The following is a 22,892-nucleotide window of genomic DNA, read 5'->3' on the forward strand; positions in this document are numbered from 1 at the left end:
TACCTCACTGTCTTGATTATTGGAATTTTATAGTAAGTCTTGAAGTTGAGTAGTGTCAATCTTCTAACTTTGTTTTTTCCCTTCAATATTGTGTTAGCTATTCTGGGTCTCTGTACAAATTAGAATCAATTTGTTGATATTCACAAAATAACTTAGTGAGATTTCATTTGAGACTCCAATGAGTCTATAGATAATGTTGGGAGAAATGCGAGAAGCAGGCTCCATGCAGGGAGCCCAACACGGGACTCGATCCGGGGTCTCCAGGAGCACACCCCCGGGCAAAGGTGGCGCTAAACCGCCGAGCCACCCGGGCTGCCCTGAGATTTTTTTCATAGTCTGTGTTCACTCCTGGGATTCTTCTCTGCTCCTGGCTGATTCTTTCAATTTATATGTATTAAATTTTGCTCTTTGCTACGTATCATTCTATGGGTTTTAACAAACGCAGAGTCATGTGTTCATCAGCAAGATACCATAAAGAATACATTATCATCTTAGAATTTCCATTTCTATTCCTTTTTAGACAACCACTCCTACTTCCCCAAACCTTGGAAATCACTGAGGTTTTTGTTGTTGTTTTTTTTTGTTTTTTGTTTTTTTAATAATAAATTTATTTTTTATTGGTGTTCAATTTGCCAACATACAGAATAACACCCAGTGCCCATCCCATCAAGTGCCTCCCTCAGTGCCCATCACCCATTCACCCCCACCCCCACCCTCCTCCCCTTCCATCCCCCTAGTTCATTTCCCAGAGTTAGGAGTCTTCATGTTCTGTCTCCTTTTCTGATATTTCCTACCCATTTCTTCTTCCTTCCCTTCTATTCCCTTTCACTATTATTTATATTCCCCAAATGAATGAGACCATATGATGTTTGTCCTTCTCCGATTGACTTATTTCACTCAGCATAATACCCTCCAGTTCCAACCACGTTGAAGCAAATGGTGGGTATTTGTCATTTCTAATGGCTGAGTAATATTCCATTGTATACATAAACCACATCTTCTTTATCCATTCATCTTTCGATGGACACCGAGGCTCCTTCCACAATTTGGCTATTTTGAACATTGCTGCTATAAACATCCGGGTGCAGGTGTCCCGGCGTTTCATTGCATCTGTATCTTTGGGGTAAATCCCCAGCAGTGCAATTGCTGGGTCTAGGGCAGATCTATTTTTAACTCTTTGAGGAACCTCCACACAGTTTTCCAGAGTGGCTGCACCAGTTCACATAGATCAGTGGAACAGAATAGAGAATCCAGAAGTGTACCCTCAACTTTATGGTCAACTAATATTCGACAAAACAGGAAACACTAGCCACTGGAAAAAAGACAGTTTCTTCAATAAATGGTGCTGGGAAAATTGGACATCCACATGCAGAAGAATGAAACTGGATCACTCTCTTGCACTATATACAAAGATAAACTCAAAATGGATGAAAGATCTAAATGTGAGACAAGATTCCATCAAAATCCTAGAGAAGAACACAAGCAACATCCTTTATGAATTCGGCTACAGTAACTTCTTGCAAGATACATCCACGAAGGCAAAAGAAACAAAAGCAAAAATGAAGTATTGGGACTTCATCCAGTAAGAAGCTTTTGCACAGCAAAGGATACAGTCAACAAAACTAAAAGACAACCTACAGAATGGGAGAAGATATTTGCAAACGACATATCAGATAAAGGGCTAGTTTCCAAGATCTATAAAGAACTTATTAAACTCAACACCAAAGAAACAAACAATCCGATTATGAAATGGGCAAAAGACATGAAGAGAAATCTCACAGAGGAAGACATAGAATGGCCAACATGCACATGAGAAAATGCTCTGCATCACTTGCCATCAGAGAAATACAAATCAAAACCACAATGAGATACCACCTCACACCAGTGAGAATGGGGAAAATTAACAAGGCAGGAAACCACAAATGTTGGAGAGGATGAGGAGAAAAGGGAACCCTCTTGCACTGTTGGTGTTTTTTTGTTGTTGTTGTTCTGTTTTTTTGTTTTGTTTTGTTTTTGTGTTTGTTTTTTTTTTTTTCCGACTGTGTGTTATAGGAATGGAATCGCACAATATGGAAACTTTGGGAAGGAAGAAATGAAAACTATCTTTGTTCACAGGTTACATGGTTGTCTATGTAGAAAATCTGAAAGAATAGAATAGACTATGAGAAAGCATCAGCAAACCACTACTGAAGGACGTTCTGTGAGATACCTGACCAGTACTCCTTGAAGCTGTCAAGGTCATCATAAACAGGGACAGACAGAGAGCTTGTCACAGACCAAGATTAAGGAGGTATGACAACTAAATACAAGATGAGGAAAATGATTATATTAATGAAATCTGAATAAAACCTGAAGTTTAGAAAATAATATGATGCCAATATGGTTTCCTAGTCTTATAGATGTCCCAGGTAATATAAGATTATTCTGTAGAGTAAACCAGGCAAGAGTTGTATCAGTTGTCTATGGTTGCTATTACAAATAATCAGCAACTTGGAAGCTTAAACAATACATATTCATTGTTTCACAGTCTAGAATCCAGAAGTCCAAAAACAGTTTTCCTGAACAGTGTGTCGAAGGAGCCATCTTCCCTCCATAGGATCTAAAGGGAAATCCATTTTTTACCTCACAATCTTCTTGTGGCTGCTGTCACCCATGGTTTGTGGTCACATCGCTCCAGTCTGTTTTCAAGATCACATTGTCTAGTCCTCTTTTATCTATGGTCACGTCTCTTGAGCTCTCTCTTGTAAATATATGTGGAATTTCCTTTATGGTCCACCCAGAAAATCTGGGATAAAATCCTTAAATTAATCACATCTGCATAGTCTTTTTAGGCCACATAAGGTAACCTTGGAAGGTTCCAGGAATTAGGATGTAGATCTCTTTGCAGACCATTTTCCAGATGGCCACAGGTTTACATTGTATATTCTGTACTATTTTGAAAATTTTGTATAACTCTCAAATAGTTCTAAGATTAAATAATTATTTAAAATAATAATTGGAAATGTTTGCAATAGGAGAAACATCACCATAAAAAGCAAAAGAAGAATATTTGTGTTATTCTACACTGCCCTCAAATAGCAGCATGAGAATATTTGCATATTCAAGCGCAATCTGACAAATATTGAAATAGTATAAGCCTTCTATTATCTAGAGATAACAAATTAGATGAGGTTACTCATTCCTGTAGGTAGGTTTTTATAGGATAGAGCTCTCTGAGAATCAAAATTAAAAGCATAAAAGTTGTGCATTATACTAGCAAATTGAATGTGCATTTCCATTATTAGTGACAGATTATTGCCATGTTTATATTCTACATAGATACTCAGAATTCAGTTAATTATATTTCATACATAAGAAGTAATTTTCAAACATAACAGATACTAACCCTTAAATAATCTCATATTTAAAGTATTTTTATAATTACTAACTAGCATTTATTTGATGTATTCCTTGCCATTTAATGAGACATCACTGCTGAGTAAAAATTATGAGATTGTTTCAGATGATTCACTTGATTATGAGATCCAGGAAATCCCTGTGTCCAAACAGTGGAGTGCAAGCACTCAGTGAAAATGTAGATAAAAATATTTCAGCAAAGCAGAAAATCAGCTTTGCTTCTTGAAATGCACCATACATCTATCTAAGAGGTTTATATTAAAATAAATACATAAGTGGTTTATGTTGTGTGTGATATACAATAATTATCAACAGTTAAAAGATTTAGCATATCAATACAGTTGTACTCAAAGCTTAAATACTTCATCCATTTATTGAGAATCTATTATGAAACAGACATTTAGGTAGTGAGAATTGTGTTGTAAACAAAACAAATAATCCGTACCTTCATACAGTTTAAATTCTAGTTGATGGGTCCGAATCAAGACAAGAAGACAAATAAGTATACAAGAGATGAGGATTTATAAAGGTATGAAGAATGTCACAGAGTGGAAGAATAGTGTACATGGTGAGTAAAAGGGGACTAGTTTATGAAGGTGGTTAGGAAAACGTTCTTTAATAGAGTAACATTTAAGCAATGACCTTAATGGGGTAAGAGAATGTTCTATACAAGGAAAAGCAAGTACAAATGCCCGTAGGCAGGACCATCTTTAAAGTTGTTAGACCATTAAGAAATAGAAAGAAAATCACGTGAATGAAGTAGGGTAAAAATAATAGGGAGTTTCCAAGAAATAATTTAAATCAGCAAAGGAAACATGAAATATGAGCATTAATCATTCCAACATATTTCTAGAAGCAAAATGTACATTATCGGTTTTCAGTGAAGTTTTTAGTAGCGTGAGAATTGGTAGTTTTTAGTAGTGTGAATTAGTTTTCAATTTGAAGAAATTGAAAAATACTTTTAGTCTTCTTCCATTTTTCTCACCCTCTAGCTGTGTTTTGCCTTTTGAATATTGTAATATGAGCATGGTAGTTCTATGTAATGTTTCAGTTAAGGCAGAAATATTAATTCACATAGGATACTATATGTATGTATCTCCCAATAAAATGAGTCCCCCAAATTAGATACTTTCATTTGATAATATATACATATTTTTAAAGGATTATATTTATTTATTCCTGAGAGACACAGAGAGAAGCAGAGACATAGACAGAGGGAGAAACAGGTTCCTCACAGGGAGCCTGATGTGGGACTTGTTCCCTGGATGGGGACCATGCCCTGAGTCAAAGGCAGATGCTCAACCACTGAGCCACCCAGGTGTCCCAACCTTTGATAGTATATTATTTTCATTCTGAAGTTAGGACTCTTAGAGCAGAATTCAACTAAAGAGGTGACAAATATGGGACATAAATTTCTATTCTAATACATGAATTAAAATATTTAAATTATGATTATTAAAAACTGGCAACATTCTATTTAATATTGGGAATTTGCCTACTCCAGTGTGTAAGTATCCTCATGGGCACATGCATGTACTTCTGTTCATGGTCCAATTCCACCCCCATTTTAAGTGTTTCTGCATTGATGTGGTAGAAAAAAGTGTATGTTAAATAAATGAATAAATGCATATCTTCAATAAAGTTTTTGACAATTAATCCCAAGACATCTTAGCCATTCTTGTTTAGGTTTATTTTCTACACATAATGTTTGCTTTCGTTCAGGATGAGAGACATTTGAATAAGTTAGAATATCACTTCAGGAACTTATTTGCACTCTGGCCTTAATGTAACTAGATTAGTATTCATTGTAAAATGTTAAAAATCACAATCCTAAAGACAACTTTGACTCTAAAACAATTTTCATGAATGCATTCTTGACCTCCTTGTTTCTCAGGCTGTAGACCATAGGGTTCAGCATGGGGATGACCATGGTGTAGAACACGGATGCCATTTTGTCTGTGTCCATGGAATGGCTGGAGCTGGGCTGTGTGTACATGAATATGACTGCTCCATAGAAGATGGACACTGCAGTGAGGTGGGAAGCACAGGTGGATATAGCCTTTAAGTATCCTGAAGAAGAGTGCATCTTCAGGATAGTGATAAATATGAATATGTAGGATACAAAGATAACTAGGAGAGCAAAAATGATGTTAAAAGTGGTTGCATAAACAAGAGCCAGCTCACTGACGTGTCTATCAGAGCAAGAAAGAACCATGACTGCTGGAATATCACAGAAAAAGTGATGGACTTCATTGTTCATACAGAAAGAGAGACTAAATGTGCCTCCAATATGGATAGAAGCATTCAGGAAACCACAGACATAGCAGCCTATGGCCAGACGAGCACACACCCCTGTCGTCATGGTGGTGGTGTAATGGAGGGGTTTGCACACTGCTGCGTAGCGGTCATAGGCCATTGAGGCCAAGAGATAATTCTCCACAGTGGCAAAGACAGCAAAAAACGAACATCTGAGCAGCACATGCACTGTAGGAGATGACCTGGTCTCCTCTAAGTAACCCAGCCATGACTGTGGGTGTGACAGCTGTAGAGTAACCAAAGTCCGCCAGAGACAGGTTACTGAGGAAAAAGTACATGGGAGTGTGGAGACGGGAGTCCAAGAGAATCAGCACGGTAATCCCCAAATTCCCAACCAGAGTGATGAGGTAGATGAAGGTGAACATTATAAAGAGAGGAACCTGCAGTTCTGGGTCATTGGTTAGTCCCAGCAGGATGAACTGTGTCACTTCTGTCCTGTTACCCATCAATGTTGAGGACCACAGATGCTCTGTGGCTAATGAGAAGAAAGAAATGAGTGATAAAGAAACTTACATTGAAAAGTGTATATACAGGGATCCCTGGGTGGCGCAGCGGTTTAGCGCCTGCCTTTGGCCCAGGGCGCGATCCTGGAGACCCGGGATCAAATCCCACCTCGGGCTCCCTGCATGGAGCCTGCTTCTCCCTCTGCCTGTGTCTCTGCCTCTCTCTCTCTCTGTGTGTGTGTGTGTGTGTGTGTGTGTGTGACTATTATGAATAAATAAATAAAATATTAAAAAAATAAAAGTGTATATACAGTATGTGTTATTTATCAGAGCGATAGCTTTCAAGATTCTCCAGATAAAATGTTAGCTTGACCACAAAAGTTACAGCAAAAATTACATATAGGTTTATAAACTGTGGACTCTGAAGTATGGAGCATCTTCTCATTTCTAAAATGTTATAAATTTGTAAAGTGAGATAGAAAAAATTAAATAGGTTGATTAAGATAGCTTGTCCACAATGAATACATCTGGTGATTCACTTTTCCAAATCCTAGAAAAAGCAGATACTTGCATGTTGCTCACTTGCCAGGAAATACTGTAAACACTAGATGTACAGACAGTCTCCAACTTAATGATGATTTGACTTAATGATTTTTCAACTCTATCATAGTGCAAAAGTGATACACATGCAGTAGAAACCATGCTTCAAATTTTGATGTGGATCTTTTTCTGGGCCAGTGATAGCTGGTACAGTCGTCTCTCCTGGTGCTGGGCAGGGACAGTGAACCTCAGCTCCAGGTCAGCCAGGCAATCGTGAGAGTCAACAGTTGATACATTTACAACCATCCTGTACCAGCACAGTCATTCTGTGTTTCACTTGCAGTACTGTATTCAACAAATTCATGAGGTATTCAACCCTTTATTATAAAGTAGGCTTTGTGTGAGATGATTTTTGCCCAACTGTTCGCTAATGCTAAGTGCTGGAAAGTTGCTAATTAGGAGAGGCTAAGGTATGATGTTTAGCAGGTCTGATGTAGTAAGGAAATTTCATCTTATATTTTCATTGTACAGTGGCTTTCTTGGGACAAAATCCTATTGTAAGTACAAGTAGATCTATATATTCATACATCCTCTCAAGAACATTATGAGTTTGATTTATTACATTCATTTAAATTATGATGCACAGTGAAGAGTGCCTGGCTGGCTTAATCAGTGGAACCTCCTCTTGGGGTTGTGAGTTTTAGCCCCATGTTGGGTGTACAGATGACTTAAAATCCTCAAAAAAAAAAAAAAACTAGGGGGAAAATGAACTATGATGCACAGAGGTTGAATAATTTTTTATATTTCAAATGACTATTAATTGAGAAGCCATGCTTGGGATCCAAGCCAATATCTGAATCCATGCTGAGTGGTTCCTAAACTGATCTTCTAAACTATATTTAAATCAAATTTAAGTTAATTCAATACAATTGCTTATTGTTGCCTTTGGTCCGAATTCATTGTTTGGGGTTTCCCAGTAAAGTATCCAAGAGATACACACAGAGTGGATGTGAAGGGATACTGGAGCAATAAGAGCCAGGACAGCCACCAGGGGAAGAGAGCCATCTGAGGGGAAGGCACAGTATTGGGTGTAGAGCTTGGGATCCAGGATGAAGTACATATCAGCTCTACTACCATTTACTAATGAGGAATCATTAGTCCTAAGCTAACTTATCTGAACCTCCTGTTTCCATGTCTAGGAAAATAAAACAGTAATGCAATCTACATTATAGTATTGTTATGAGAATTAAATAAGATAATGCTTAAAAAACAATAAAATTGGGCAGCCCAGGTGGCTGAGTGGTTTAGCACCACCTTCCACCCAGGGCGTGATCCTTGAGACCCGGAATCAAGTTCCACATGGGGCTCCCTGTATGAAGTCTCTTTTCCCTCTGCCTGTGCATCTTCCAGTCTCTCTCTGTGTGTGTCTCTCATGATTAAATAAATAAAATCTTCAAAAAAATAAAATCTGGTTGATTAGCACAGTCTGATGAGCTACAATATTATTGTTAGGATGGGATGATTGTCTTTATGTTGCCCCGAGGAAAATGAGTGGTGTCTTGCAGGGCTTCGGACGTGTGTGATGTATGAAGTCTTGAAGAGTCTCTTCAATGTGCCTTTTCTCACACATGAGGGCCTTGGAGGTTGTCTCTGATCTCTGGGATTTCTTAGTCTGTTTTCACTTCACCCAAGCAATCAGCTGCCCCCAAAGGTCCATGCAAGCCTTCTCTAGGTTAATTTCTTCCTTGAAATATACACATTAGCTGGATGGGAGCCCCCCGTGGAGAACTTACTCCTTCTCTCATGACTGCCATCTCACAGCAGAATCAGAGATCAAGGGTTGACAGTTCCATGTCTGTGGGCTCCCTTCAGCCTGCAGATCTATATTGGTGGCAAGCCCGTGTTATAAAATATTTCATTTGAAGGATGCCTGGGTGCTCAGTTGTTAAGCATCTGCCTCTGGCTCAGGGCATGATTCCGGGGTCGAATCATGCATGGGTTCCCCGCAGGGAGCTTGCTTCTCCCTCTGCCTAGTCTGTGTGTGTGTGTGTGTTTGTGTGTGTGTGTGTGTGTGTGTCTCATGAATAAATAAATAAAATCTTTAGAAAAAATAAAATATTTCATTTGAATCTGTTCTTCCATAGGAACAGTGCTGCAAATCTGTTCACTTGCATTTGAAGTTTCAGAAGGGTTTGCCTTTTCTGCTAACTACTAACACCTTTCTCCTAAGTTTGGCAACTTCCCTGTACAAGCCTGTCCCATGATGACATCATTTGTCAACCTTAACACACACGTCCACTTGGAGCTTATTCTATGTTCTATAAGTGATAAGAAAGGCTTTATATGTTAATATGTGTGTGTACACGGTAGGGAGTATTGCTATACTTCCTTCACCACTGTGGAGTGTGAGGACTTGAGAAGTTATGTAATGCTCGAAAATTATGCAGCTAGCCTGGGAAGGAGTCAAGACTCAAGGTTTAATTCATTGAGATTATAGGGGAAGATGATGAAGTTTGAGATTGTAAGGGAAGATTTTAAATGTCGTTTGGATCTTGTTAATCCATATTTGAATTTTTATAGTGTAAAGATAATTTTGGAGCCTGACGTTGACTCTGTCGGTTGAGCCTCTGACTCCTGATTTCAGCTCAGGTCATGATCTCAGAGTCGTGAGATCGAGCCCCCGTTGACTCCATGGTCAGCATGAGCACAGAATCTACTTGAGATTCTCTCTCTCCCTTTCCATTTGCTCCTTTTCCCACTCTCTCATGATAAATAAATAAATAAATAAATAAATAAATAAATAAATAAATAAATAAATAAAATCTTGTAAAAAGAGATTATTTCAGTCTTGCAGGTTTTTTGTTTGTTTTGCTTGTTTGTTTACATCTAATGAGAGTCCAGCATTTAGTGAACAGGATGAAATCACCACTAGATTAATTAGAGAATCATCCATGGCTTTTTGTTCCTATCCTTAGAAAAGCAAGATGATGATCTTTAAGTATCAGTAAATTTCCTTCTGATGGAAATTTTAACATTTATACCCCAGTCTAATCTCAGTATTTTGGAAAAACTTTGAAATATCTATTTCTGTCCTCAAAGAACTGAAAGTAGGTAAAGCTGTCCCACCACTTTTTTAAGGATTACACTTCTCATTAAAAATGTGTAGGGATGGGCAGCCTTAGTGGCTCAACGGTTTAGTGTCGCCTTCAGCCCAGGGCGTGATCCTGGAGGCCCAGGATTGAGTCCCACGTCAGGCTCTCTGCATGGAGCCTGATTCTCCCTCTGCCTATGTCTCTGCTTCTCTCTCTCTCTCTCTCTCTCTCTCTCTCTCTCTGTCTCTCATGAATAAATAAATAAAATCTTTAAAAAATGTGTAGGGAATATGGATGCTTACCTGTCTGCTGGAAGAGCAGGAAGGGCCAATTCTGAATACGGATCTGAATCAGAATCAAAGCTGTAGAATACTGCATAAATACTACTCTCAGGACATGGTCATAATAAGGCTCCAAGGTCTCTAAGGCAGGAGAAAATGGAAGAAAACATTAAAACATTAACATGGTTCAATTTTTGTACGTACCATGCATTCTTTCTGTGTCCTTAGAGGCATCACTAACCCCCTCCTTATTTGTAAAATAAAGATGATAAGATTACTTCTTTTATAATTCACAAACTTGTGTCTGTAAATAACAAACAAGGGAGGGTCTGTAAGACATCTCCATAAGAAGTTATCATTTTTAAGTCAATCAATGTAATTTTTATCTTGGGGAATTTCCCCTGAATATGACTGGGGGCTCATAACATATCCTGGGATAAGATCTCTGTGCAGTAGCAAATATTAACATTCAAATGAGTAAATGATCTCCAAAGGGGTTCAGCGTGTAGACTGGTCTCTCTACAATGGCGACATGTGGAGTCATACTGAGATTTCAATGGCTAATGCCTGGGGATGTGGAGGAGAGAATTATAGAGACACAGAGCTCTCTGGGAATTTCCCCTGAGAGAACATTTCTAGCACCTCATCCCTTTCCCAGGTTGGAGGCAATTAAACAGCCTGTGGGAGCTGTGCTGGTTATTTCACTGAACACACACATTTTTGTATTACTTGTTATTTCATGTGATATTTATCAGCTTATAATTAAGTATAATTTCCATATAATAGTATCCACAATCCCAGTGGTTATAAGATTTTGTCAAATTTATGTCCAGTAAGCACTATCACCTACAAAAATTCATACAAACCTCTTCTGACAAATCCATTTTTCCACCCACTGCCCTGGCAACCAATAAATTGTTTCATCCCAATAAATTTGCCTTTTCAAGAGTGTGAACTTAACTATAATTATAGAATTAGTACTCTTTGAGTGTGTACACTCAATTAGTATTGCTTTCTGTGTCAGAGTGGAATATTTTTCCTTCAGAGTAGTATTTCACTGTACAGTCATTACCAATTATTTATCTTATTCTCAGTTCAAGAACATTTGTGTTGGTTCTAGTGTTTGGTGATTTCAAATAAAGCTGATAAATATTTGCCTAAAGTTTTGTTTATTTGTTTTCAATGAAAAAATTCTTATTTTATTTTTTATTGAAGTATGGTTATTGCATAATATTAGTTTCAGACAAACAACATAGTGATTTGACAACTCTACAGTTAGGCTCTGATCACCACAAGTGTAGCTGCCATGTGTCACCATCAACCATATTACATTATCATTGACTCCACTCACTGCGCTGTAGCTTTCATCCTTGTGACTTATTTATTCTATAACTGGAAACCTGTATCTCCTACTATCCTTCACTTGTTTTGCCCTAAAAAATTATTTCTCCGCATTTATGTGACCATTTCAGCTTTTTGTTTTGATGTATGCTCCCTGGTGGACTGTGCTTATTTCCAGGTTGTTACTCCAAGGTGATGGCTGGGTTTCTCACAGAGGATAAAGTTGTCTCCTGTGATGGATGTGCTTCTCAGATGTTTTTCTTTGTGGCTTTTGCCAGTGTAGACTGTTTCCTGCTAGCTGTCATGCTTGTGATGGGCAGGCAGTGATGTGAAAGTTCTTACATTACACACCACTCTGACTGTTAATGCATGTGCTCAGACACTGGTAGGCTGCTGTCTGGGGCTTTGTTGAATCTGCCATCCACACTGGATTCACCTTCTGCCATTCCAATGTGATCCATCACTTTTCTGTGATATCCTCCCAACCCTGGATCTTTCCCACTCTGACATCTACCTAAATGAGATTGTGCTCTTTATCTTAGCAGCTTTCAACGCCTGTTTTGCTCTTATCGTTATCTTGACCTCCTATCTGTTCATCTTCATTGCCATCCTGAGGATATGTTCAGCTGAGGGAAGGAAGAAAGCCTTCTCCACCTGTGCCTCACCTCAATGATGTAACCATCTTCTATGGAACTGTCATGTTCATGTTCAATTTAAGAGAGATTATAAAAGCTGCATAGTTAACCAGCTATCTATTGTTGTGTAGCAAAATATCACAATGCCTAATGCAACAGTTCTCACAGTTCTGTGGTTGATGGGGTAGTTCCTTTGCTGCTTTCACATGGGCTCGTTCATGAGGTTGCATATTTTCCACACAGTCAGCTGGGCTGAAAGGTTCAAGATGGCCCTATTCACGCTTCTAACTGTTGATTCTGGTTAGTCTCTACCTCTTTTCCACATGGTCTTCCATCCTCCAGAGGATAGACCAGATTTCTCACTTAGCATTTTCATGTGAAAGTAAAACTGAAGGATTTCTTGAAGTCTAGACTCCTAAGTCACACAACATTTTTTCTATCACAAATACTAGCCAATGGAGTCAAAGGGCTGGCCCCAATGCAAGCATGAAGAAGGACTGCATCTCCTGAGGAAAACAGCTGCAAAGAATTTGTGCCCATAGTTAATCTACCACAATTAGAAATGAGGTTAACTGCTGTAACAAAGAAAGCTGAAGTACGATGGGTTAAGTACAACAGCAATTTATTCTCAAACAGTGGAAAGTAATGTAGCAAGGTGAAAATGAACTATCTGGACATGGTGTGTCTTGGTCATTCTGGGGCCAGGTTCAGTCCCCCTCATCTCTCTCTACCATCTCCTAGCATGTTGAAAGTCTATCTTCATCAAAACTATTCTATCTGGAGGAAAGGAAGAAGAGATGAGTTGAAAAAAGTGATGTAGTAACTATACACATTACTTCTTTTTTCCCAGATTTTTATTTAAATTCTAATTATTTACCGCACAGTACAATATTGGTTTCAGGAGTAGAATTTAATGACTCATCACTTACATATAACACCCAGTGTCATCACAACAAGTGCCCTCCTTAGTCCCCATTACCCATCTAGCCCACTCTCCACCCACCTCTCTCCATCAACCCTTAGTTTGTTCTCTATTACTGAGTCTCTTATGATTTATTTCCCTTTCTCCTTTCTTCTACCCCTTCCCATATATCTATCTAATCATCTGCTTTATTTCTTAAATTCCACATGAGTGAAATCATATAGTATTTGTCTTTCTCTGACTGACTTATTTCACTCATCATAATACACTCGAGCTCCATCCACATCATTGCAAATAGTAAGATTTCATTCTTTTTTATGGCTGAGTAGTATTCCACTGTACACATTAGTTCTGAGTACATTCCATTGGCTGGCATTCAGTCATAAGGCCATAAAACCAACCTGCAAAGCTAATTTCAAAATTTAATCCCTAGCTGAAACTTAATGTACATAGCTGAAATCCCAAAACTCTGGAAGAATACAATAATGATTTACCAAGGAAAATTAGTATTCCGCCACCCAACTTGTACCTGAAACTGAAAGGCTACACTTGTCTCCAAAACTGGGTCTCTAGTTTGTTTTTACCCTAGTAGAATACATTTTCCTAAGTTTCATATTGCATCTTTAAGATCTCCTTTCTTGATCATACCATTTAGAATGATTCTTATCTCATACACTCTTATGTTCTTCATAGACTTAAACAAATCTCTGAAATTATATATTTTTTAATTGCTTGCTTTTGTTTCTTCCAAATCATAGGTAGTGTTATATCCTTCTAAGTTGTCCAGATTATTTTTTACTGCTTCAAATAATGAGATGACATGAAATGATGATATGTTGGATGTGGAGTGTGAGAAATATGGTTTCCTAGCTCCCTAAGCAAGTAGAAGGATAAGATGATCACTATGTGAGGCATAAAAGGTGTGATAGTAGGAGGTTTGGGATGAGAAGAGACCAAGAGACCATGAATTACATTGGAGTGTATAAAGCTTTAGATGACTCTTGGATACCACAAGGAATGGTTTGGCACTGGAATTGAGATATAAATTTGGATTTTTCATTACATAGGTGATATTTAAGACATAAGAATGAAAAATAGCTAAGAGAATATAGTTAGAAAGAAGAAAAGCGTTTCAAGGACAAAGAGTTGGAACTTTCACAATAAAAGGTCCGACAGATGAGTAACCAGCAAAGGTGAGTGGTGTCTTACAACCCAATCAATGAGAAATGCATCACGAGGGAATGGAAGTGTCAGAGCTGCTGGTAAGTTAAGTAATATCAAGATTAAGTACTGACAATAGGCCATAGTGTTAGGAAGTTGGTAGGTGACTTTGAGTGCTTTGGTTGGATGGTGGGGATACAAATCTCATCAAATGTATACTCTACAATCTAGTCCACGATTATGCTTTGCTTTACATAGTTTCTAAGATTTTCCCAACATGCATGATGAAGTAAATGTGTGTTGTCTTTTCTCAAAGCAGCTAGTGAGATAGGGCTTTGAGACTCACTTTGAGAGGAGAGAAGGAGAGAGGATAACAACATGATGGGGAGCCAAGGTTTTAAGAGATGACTGACAGATGTTTGGGCAGTAGATTATGCATCAAGAACCTGAGTGTCGTTATATCAAATTTCCACTTTGCAGGAATTTATCATCTGGGCTTCCCTTCTCCTCCATTTTGTCTGAGTACAAGATTATTGTGTAAGTGATTCTTTGGAAGAATGAAGGAGGAGGAGTGGTATATGTCACGTGGAGGAAAAGCAGTGTAGAGACAGGAAAAGAAGAGGCACAGAAGGAAGTGTGGTGCTTGAAGTGACAGACAAATGGGGCAAAGGCAGAGCTTTGGAACAGGAACTGAGAGACAAAAAGAAATCTTATATTCACACACAATCCCTACCCAAAGATACCTCAGAACCATTTAGGAAAGTACTCTGCCTCCTGTAGCTGGTTGTTATTGAATTTACCAGTTAAAGGAAAGAAGGCTGGAGGATTTGGGGTCATGTGAGTTCCAAGTGAGAGTGAGATGGGCTCTTTGGAGAAAGAGCTGATTACTGGGTTGGGACAGGAATAGCACAAGAGGAGCCCCGAGCGTCTTGTGGTTCCAGGAAGGAAGAAGGAGCTCAGAAAACAAGAGGGTTGGGCATATCAAAAGGAAACCAGAGTAAGGGCAGCCTGGGTGGATTAGCGGTTTAGCACCACCTTCAGCCCAGGGAGTGATCTTCAGAGCGTGATCCTGGAGACCTGGGATGGAGTCCCATGTCGGGCTCCCTGCATGGAGCTTGCTTCCCCCTCTCCCTCTGTCTGTGTCTCTGCCTCTGTGTGTGTGTATGTGTGTGCCTCTCATGAATAAATAAGTACAATCTTTTTTAAAATTCGAAGGAGGGAAACCAGAGTAAAATGGAAAGTGCTCCCAATAACCCAAGACGGAAGAATTTGAAAAACAAAGTAAATATTGTAGGACTACATTATACCCCAAGGTATAAAGCAGATGTATGTGAGTCTGTGCTGATATAAATATGAAGCTAAGTCAGTAAATAAATGGATCCTTCTTGTAGAAAAACCCTAAATAATATGTTTAGCCTTCCCCTAGGAGGTGGAGTGTAGTCCCTTCCACCATGAATGTGGCCTGAACTTAGTGACTTGTTTCTAAAATGTACAGCACAGAGGGGGAGAAGGCAGCATTACACTGAACCTGGCTTAGGTGATTAAGGTTAAGATCCCCAGTGACAGGTCAGGTTGGTAATATGTGTTCCCTAATGAGACATAATAAGGACAGCATTTCTCACTCTATCTAAACACCTGTGTAACCATGACCAACAAAATCAGACAAACCTAAATTGAAAGACCTTTTACAAAATACCTGAGCAGTACTCCTCAAAGCTACTAAGGAATGACTGAGACACTGTCACAGATCCGAGGAGACTAAGAAGACAGGAAACTATACATAGAATTGGATCCTGGATGGGATCCTGTAAGAGCAAAATGACATTAGGTGAAAAATAATAATCTGAATTAATTCCTGAAGTTTCTAATGCTAGTTTTTTAGGTTAACTAGTGTATTATGATAAAGTAAGATGTTAACACTAGGGGAATTGGGTGAGAGGGATGTGGGACTTGTCTATAATATCTCAGCAAATATTTTGAAAAACTAAAATTGTTTTCAAGTTTAAAGATATATTTGAAGTAATTATTAAAAAATGATTCCAGGAGAGAAATTATTTTCACAGACCTCAGAGCAGATATTTGTATTGTATCACACAGACCCCACCAATGTCAGCATGACCCTCTTAGGACATTCAAGCACATTTTTGAAATTTTGAGAAACTGAATACTTTTATTTATTTTTTCCTTTTTTAATAACTATTGTAAATATTTATGCACCCAGGTACATAATACAGTTAATAATAAAGATGAACTAGTTGATAGTAATACAATAATAGTAGAGAATTTTTAACACTCCACTTATGTCTTTTTTTTTGTATTTTTTATTGGAGTTTGATTTGCCAACATATAGCATATCACCCAGTGCTCATCCCATCAAGTGCCCCCCTCAGTGCCCGTCACCCAGTCACCCCATCCCGCCACCCATCTCTCCTTCCACTACCCCTTATTTGCTTCCCAGAGTTAGGAGTCTCTCATGTTCTGTCACCCTCTCTGATATTTCCCACTCATTTTCTCTCCTTTCCCCTTTAATCCTTTTCACTATTTTTTATATTCCCTGTACGAGTGAAACCATATAATGATTATCCTTCTCTGATTGACTTACTTCACTCAGCATAGTGAAAAGCCAAGACACCTGCACTCCAATGTTTCTAGCAGCAATGTCCACAATAGCCAAACTGTGGAAGGAGCCTCGGTGTCCATCGAAAGATGAATGGATAAAGAAGCTGTGGTCTATATATACAATGGAATATTAGCCATTAGAAATGATGAATACCCACCATTTGCTTCAATGTGGATGGAACTGGAGGGTATTAGCTGAGTGAAGTAAGTCGATCAGGAAAGGACAATCATTATATGGTTTCACTCGTATGGAGAATGCTTTTAAAATCATAGAGATAGGGGTACCTGGGTGGCTCACTGGGTTAACCATCTGACTCTTGGTTTCAGTTCTGGTCATGATCTCGGATGGTGAGATTAAGCTGAGTGTAGGGCTCTGCCCTCAGTGAAGAATCCACTTGGAATTATCTATCTCTCCCTCTCTCCTTCTCCCTGTGCATAAATAAATAAATAAATAAATAAATAAATAAATAAATCTTTTTAAAAATCAAAATCAAAATAAATAAAACAAAGTAAAATCATAGAGATAGGAAAAGAACACAGGTAAAAATTTCCTTTGGGTAGCTTCATCATAAAATTGAGCTCATTTGAAAGTCAAATAAAATATGCAATGTTTGTATATTATATTAAAATATTGAAGTAGGGGGCAGCCCGGGTGGCTCAGCGGTTTAACACCACCTTTGGTCCAGGGCGTGATCCTGGAGAGCCGGGATTGAGTCCCGCAGTGGGCTCCCTGTGTGGAGCCTGCTTCTCCCTCTGCCTGTGAATCTGCCTCTCTCTCTCTCTCTCTTTTTCTCTCTCATGAATAAATAAATAAAATCTTTAAAAAATATTGAATTAGGTTATGTTTATTGTTGTAAAGTATTGTCATGCTTACATTTTCTGTGAATGTTTAGAGTTATTGGAGTTGATTCAGTAATCATTATTTATAAAGGACTTTTGCAAATTGAATCAAGAAACTTTTTGCAGTCTCATATTTTATGTTTTTATGACTTACTAAATAAGATGTATTTCATGTGTTATTTTTCATTTAATGAGAAATTCCTGAAAGAAAAGAATTAAGATGGTTTAATATGATTTATGTGATAGTTTGGTTTCCAAAAGTTATTTTATGAAAGAGGGAAATGCAAATAGTGAGTGAGAGAATATAGAAAGAAATCAGACACATCTCCCAAAATGTCCTCAAATTCTTTTAAAAGAATTACATAATGGGTAACCAACTATAATTATCAGTGGTTCAAATAAATTGACTTCTGGACTCAAAGCTTAATTAATTAATTTATTCATTAATTTAACAAATGTTTATTGAAAAATTAGTATGAACCAGGCTATAATTTATGTTTGGGGATAGAATTGTTAATAAAGAAGACAAACTTACTGTTCTCCTGTAGTGTATGTGCTATGTAGATAGGTAAATGAATAAACAAGCTAACAAATAAATAGAAATAATTAAGTACTGATCAAAACTATGAAGAAAAAAGCAAGTTGGGAACAGTGTCCATAGAGGGTGGGAAGACTGTGATACAGTAACATTTAAGCAAAGATCTGAGGGAAATGAGAGAGATTTCTGAGCATTGGCAGCAGCAAGTACAAAGACCTGAGGCAGGAGTGAGCTTTGATTGTCTCTGAAAAACAGGGAACTCAGTGTGAGTGATGTGGAGGGCGGGAGTAAGAAAACAGCCAGACATGATGTAGCTCATCTGAAACCAAACTGTCCCTGAATGAGAAGCATTAACCATCTCTATGCACTTATTTTTTCAAAAAATATTATCATTACTCAGTGCTCTTATTTTTTCACAAAATATAAGAAAGGATCATTATAAACAGAAAACTTGGAAAACTTCCTTATTATACAGGTCTACTTTTCTGTTTCAGGCCTTCTTGCTTTTGAAAATTGCCATGTGACGAATCTGTTTCTAACAAACACTTACTAAAGACAGAATATTAATTCCTTTAAAATATTGTATGTTGGGGATCCCTGGGTGGCGCAGCGGTTTGGCGCCTGCCTTTGGCCCAGGGCGCGATCCTGGAGACCCGGGATCGAGTCCCACGTCGGGCTCCCGGTGCATGGAGCCTGCTTCTCCCTCTGCCTGTGTCTCTGCCTCTCTCTCTATCTCTCTGTGGCTATCATAGATAAATAAAATTAAAAAAAAAATAAAAAAAAATAAAATAAAATATTGTATGTTGTAGCTCAGAATAAAATGTGCTAACAAAAGGCATATATCTTTATTTTAAAACTTCTGTGATGGGGATCCCTGGGTGGCTCAGCGGTTTAGAGCCTGCCTTTGGCCCATAGCGGGATCCTGGAGTCCCGGGATCGAGTCCCGCTTCAGGCTCCTGGCATGGAGCCTGCTTCTCCCTCTGCCTGTGTCTCTGCCTCTTTCTCTCTCTCTCTCTTTCTATCTATCTCTATCTCATGAATAAATAAATAAAATCTTAAAAAAAACTTCTGTGATATGTTGGGGCACCTGGATGGCTAAGTTGGTTAAGTGTCTGACTCAGGTCATGATCTCAGGATCATGAGATTGAGCCCGGAGCTGGGTGTGGAGTCTGCTTAAGATTCTTTCACTCTCCCCTTCTGTCTCTCTCTTTTTCTCTCTCTCAAAAAAATTATATCATGTATTACTACATTTTGGACTTTTTTCACCATCTTAAAACAATTTTTTCTTATTCAAGTATAATTAACATTAGTTATATTTGTTCCAAGTGTAAAATATATTGGTTCAACAATTTTATACATTTCTCTGTGCTCATCAAGGTAATGTATTCTTAGTCCTCATTTTGGACTCTGAAAAATTTTCAACTATGGAAATAAATAATGTCAGATATAAATCAATATTCTAATATTTAAAATGGTTATTTTAACTTTTTATTAAAAATTAATCATACTACATTCAACACCTTTAACAAACTCCCCACTGCTGTGTGTATGTGCACATATAAGATTCTTGCATATGTTTCTATTCACAAGTTTGTGTATGTCATGCTTTACATGGAGACTTGCATTGCCATATGGTAGAAAAATAATTAATATATAATTAATAAAGTTTACTACAAGCGGAGCCCCCAAATTCTTAAGGTTCTCCTTGCCCATCCTCCTTCAGATATCACATATTTGGACATATATTTTCCCTTCAAGATGATAGATTTTTTTTTAATTTTTACTTATTTATGATAGGCACACAGTGAGAGAGAGAGAGAGAGAGGCAGAGACACAGGCAGAGGGAGAAGCAGGCTCCATGCACCGGGAGCCCGACGTGGGATTCGATCCCGGGTCTCCAGGATCGCGCCCTGGGCCAAAGGCAGGCGCCAAACCGCTGCGCCACCCAGGGATCCCAAGATGATAGATTTCTGAACAAGAAATGGTATCACCTCAGTAATTTAGGTGCAGTGCATCATCAAAATGGTCATTGCATGTTGGATATCTAAGAACAATGACACAGGCCATCATGAATCCTATAATGTTAAGAGGTAAAGCCTGCAGACAATTTCACCTTCTCAGCCACATTCTTGAATGCATTTTTAACCTCCTTGTTTCTCAAGCTATAGACTAGGGGATTCAGCATGGGGATGACCATAGAATAGAACACAGATGCGATTTTGTCTGTGTCCATGGAATGGCTGGAGCTGGGCTGTAAGTACATGAAGATGACTGTCCCATAGAAGATGGACACTGCAGTGAGGTGGGAAGTGCAGGTGGATAGAGCCTTCTGATATCCGTCAGCTGAGTGCATCTTCAGGATGGTGATAAATATGAACAGATAGGAAATCAAGATAATGAGGAGAGCGAAAAAGATGTTGAAGCTTGCTACAACAACAAGAACCAGCTCACTGACATATCTATCAGAGCAAGAGAGAGCCATGACTACTGGCACATCACAGAAAAAGTGATGGACTAGATTGGACATGCAGAAAGAGAGACTGAATGTGTCATGAATGTGAATGGAGGCATTCAGAAAACCACAGATGTAGGAGCCTATGGCCAAATGAGTGCATACACTTGTTGTCATGGTGGTGGTGTAATGGAGGGGTTTGCACACTGCTGTGTAGCGGTCATAAGCCATTGAAGCCAATAGGAAATTTTCCACAGTGGCTAAGGCTACAAAAAAGAACATTTGAGCAGCACATGCATTGTAGGAGATGACCTGGTCTCTTATAAGTAATCCAGCCATGACTTTGGGAGTGACAGCTGTAGAGTAACCAAAGTCAACCAGAGACAGGTTACTGAGGAAAAAGTACATGGGAGTGTGGAGACGGGAGTCCAAGAGAATCAGCACCACCATGCCCAGGTTCCCAGCCAGAGTGATGAGGTAAATGAGGGTGAACAAGATAAAGAGGGGGATCTGGAGCTCCGGGGCATTGGTTAGTCCCAGCAGGATGAATTCAGTCACTTCTGTGTTGTTCTCCATCGACGCTGTTGGGAATCACAGGATGCCCTGTAGGGATGAGAAATAAACGAAGAAAAAGCAAACAAGCAATTGAAGTGAAATTGAAAGAGCTACATAAAAAGATGATAGATGATAGATAGATAGATAGATAGATAGATAGATAGATAGATAGATAGATGATAGATGTGCATGATTTCCTTATACCAATCATTCTTACTTCAAATCATTCAGAATTCAAGTGTGAGCTTGGCACAAAATTTAATCCATGAATTATCTATATAGTTTCACATTGCTGACACAAAGATCTCTGTGGATCATCTCCCATCTTCTAAATTTTGTAAATTTTTAAGCTGAGGCACAGCAAAAGGAATGTCTTGACCAAGAAGGCAGGTCTGGAATCAAATATATCTCACATTTCAGTTCCATGATTCATTAAATGTTTACACTTGTATGTTGCTCTAGACAGAAACTACTCTAGACACTATGTGTATATACATTCATTTTTTTCAACAACCCTATGATAGACTGGTTATTACTCCCATTTAACTTATGAAGCATGGAGATTACGTCATGTATTTATGTTTTACGACATTATACTTCCAATGCCAAGTTTTATACCCAAGAGTGTTTCTTCAGTACACTTAATATTTTAAAAATTGAATTTGGCTCATTTCACAATTACTCAGTGTCTCCATTGTCCCAAACTCAGTGTTTGGGGCTTTATACTTAAGTAACTGAGGCATATAATCAGAGTGGATGTTGGGGAGTAACTGGAGCAGTAGGGGCATATACAACCAGCAGAGGCGATTCAGAGAACAAGGCACAGTGTCTGGTGTAGATCTTGGGCTCTGGCAAGAGGTGCACATCAGCTTTATCATTGACTACCTAAGGATCATTGTTCCAGCCTCAGTACCCAGTTTTTTTCCATATACAGAATGAAGAAGATTGTCATGAGATCTACCTCAAGTATTGTTGGGAGAAATAAAGAGATAATGCATAATAAACAAAGAGCAAGATGCTGGGTGTTTAGCATGGCCTGATACAGGTTAGCTGTAGCATTATTTTTAGGATGGAATGATAGTCCTTATGTTTGTTTAAGAAAAGTGGGTGGTGACATACAGGGATTCAGGGGGTTGAGTTATGTATGAAGTCTTGTAGCCTCTCTTTTATTTCCTTGTTCTCACACACTTGGTCCACTGATTATTTGGTCCCCTCCACTGGTCCTCAGTCTGTCTGTCCTCTGCCAGCTTGAGTGACTGTTCTAGCCATTGCAAAGGAGCCATTCTTTTACTTAATTTCTTTCTTAAAATCCATATTTTAGTATGATTCAAAAAATGTCCTTCTGCAACTCATTTTTCCTCTCATTACTCTCATCTCACAGTTGAATCACCAAGATCAAGGGTTGAAAAGTCCTGGTTTGTTGGCTGCCTTTAGCCTGCAAGTCTGTTTTGGTGGTGAGTTCCATATTTAACATTTTTTTAATGTGATATGTTCTTGTGTAGGAAAAGTGTCTTAAATCTTTCTAATTTGAATCTGAAGCCTTTAGAAAAACATTTACCTTTGCTAATCATTCTCTACCAATGTCCTTCTGCTTCTTCCATCTTCCCTCTATAAGCTCAGTCCCTAATATATATATATATATATATATATATATATATATATATATATATGCTTAAAGGAAATATATATATATATATATATATATATGCATGTGAAAACTCGTATTTCATGGTAATATTGTGATGTAAGTAGAATTATTAT

At 38.3% G+C, this 22,892-nt stretch overlaps 1 protein-coding gene and 2 pseudogenes across 1 annotated transcript; 1 reads left to right on the forward strand and 2 right to left on the reverse strand.

Moving 5' to 3' along the window:
- Positions 1-5,151: 5,151 nt before the first annotated feature.
- On the reverse strand, positions 5,152-6,158 carry LOC121471891 (annotated as a pseudogene).
- A 5,216-nt stretch (positions 6,159-11,374) lies between these two features.
- On the forward strand, positions 11,375-12,149 carry LOC121471577 (annotated as a pseudogene).
- An 8,058-nt stretch (positions 12,150-20,207) lies between these two features.
- On the reverse strand, positions 20,208-21,152 carry LOC121471578 (olfactory receptor 5B2-like). Its single transcript, XM_041722370.1, has one exon. It carries the CDS (start codon positions 21,150-21,152, stop codon positions 20,208-20,210), a length of 945 nt encoding a protein of 314 aa, XP_041578304.1.
- Between the last annotated feature and the right edge of the window lie 1,740 nt (positions 21,153-22,892).

This window comes from Vulpes lagopus, chromosome 11 (genome assembly GCF_018345385.1).
Source record: "Vulpes lagopus strain Blue_001 chromosome 11, ASM1834538v1, whole genome shotgun sequence".
Taxonomy (NCBI): Eukaryota; Metazoa; Chordata; class Mammalia; order Carnivora; family Canidae; genus Vulpes; species Vulpes lagopus.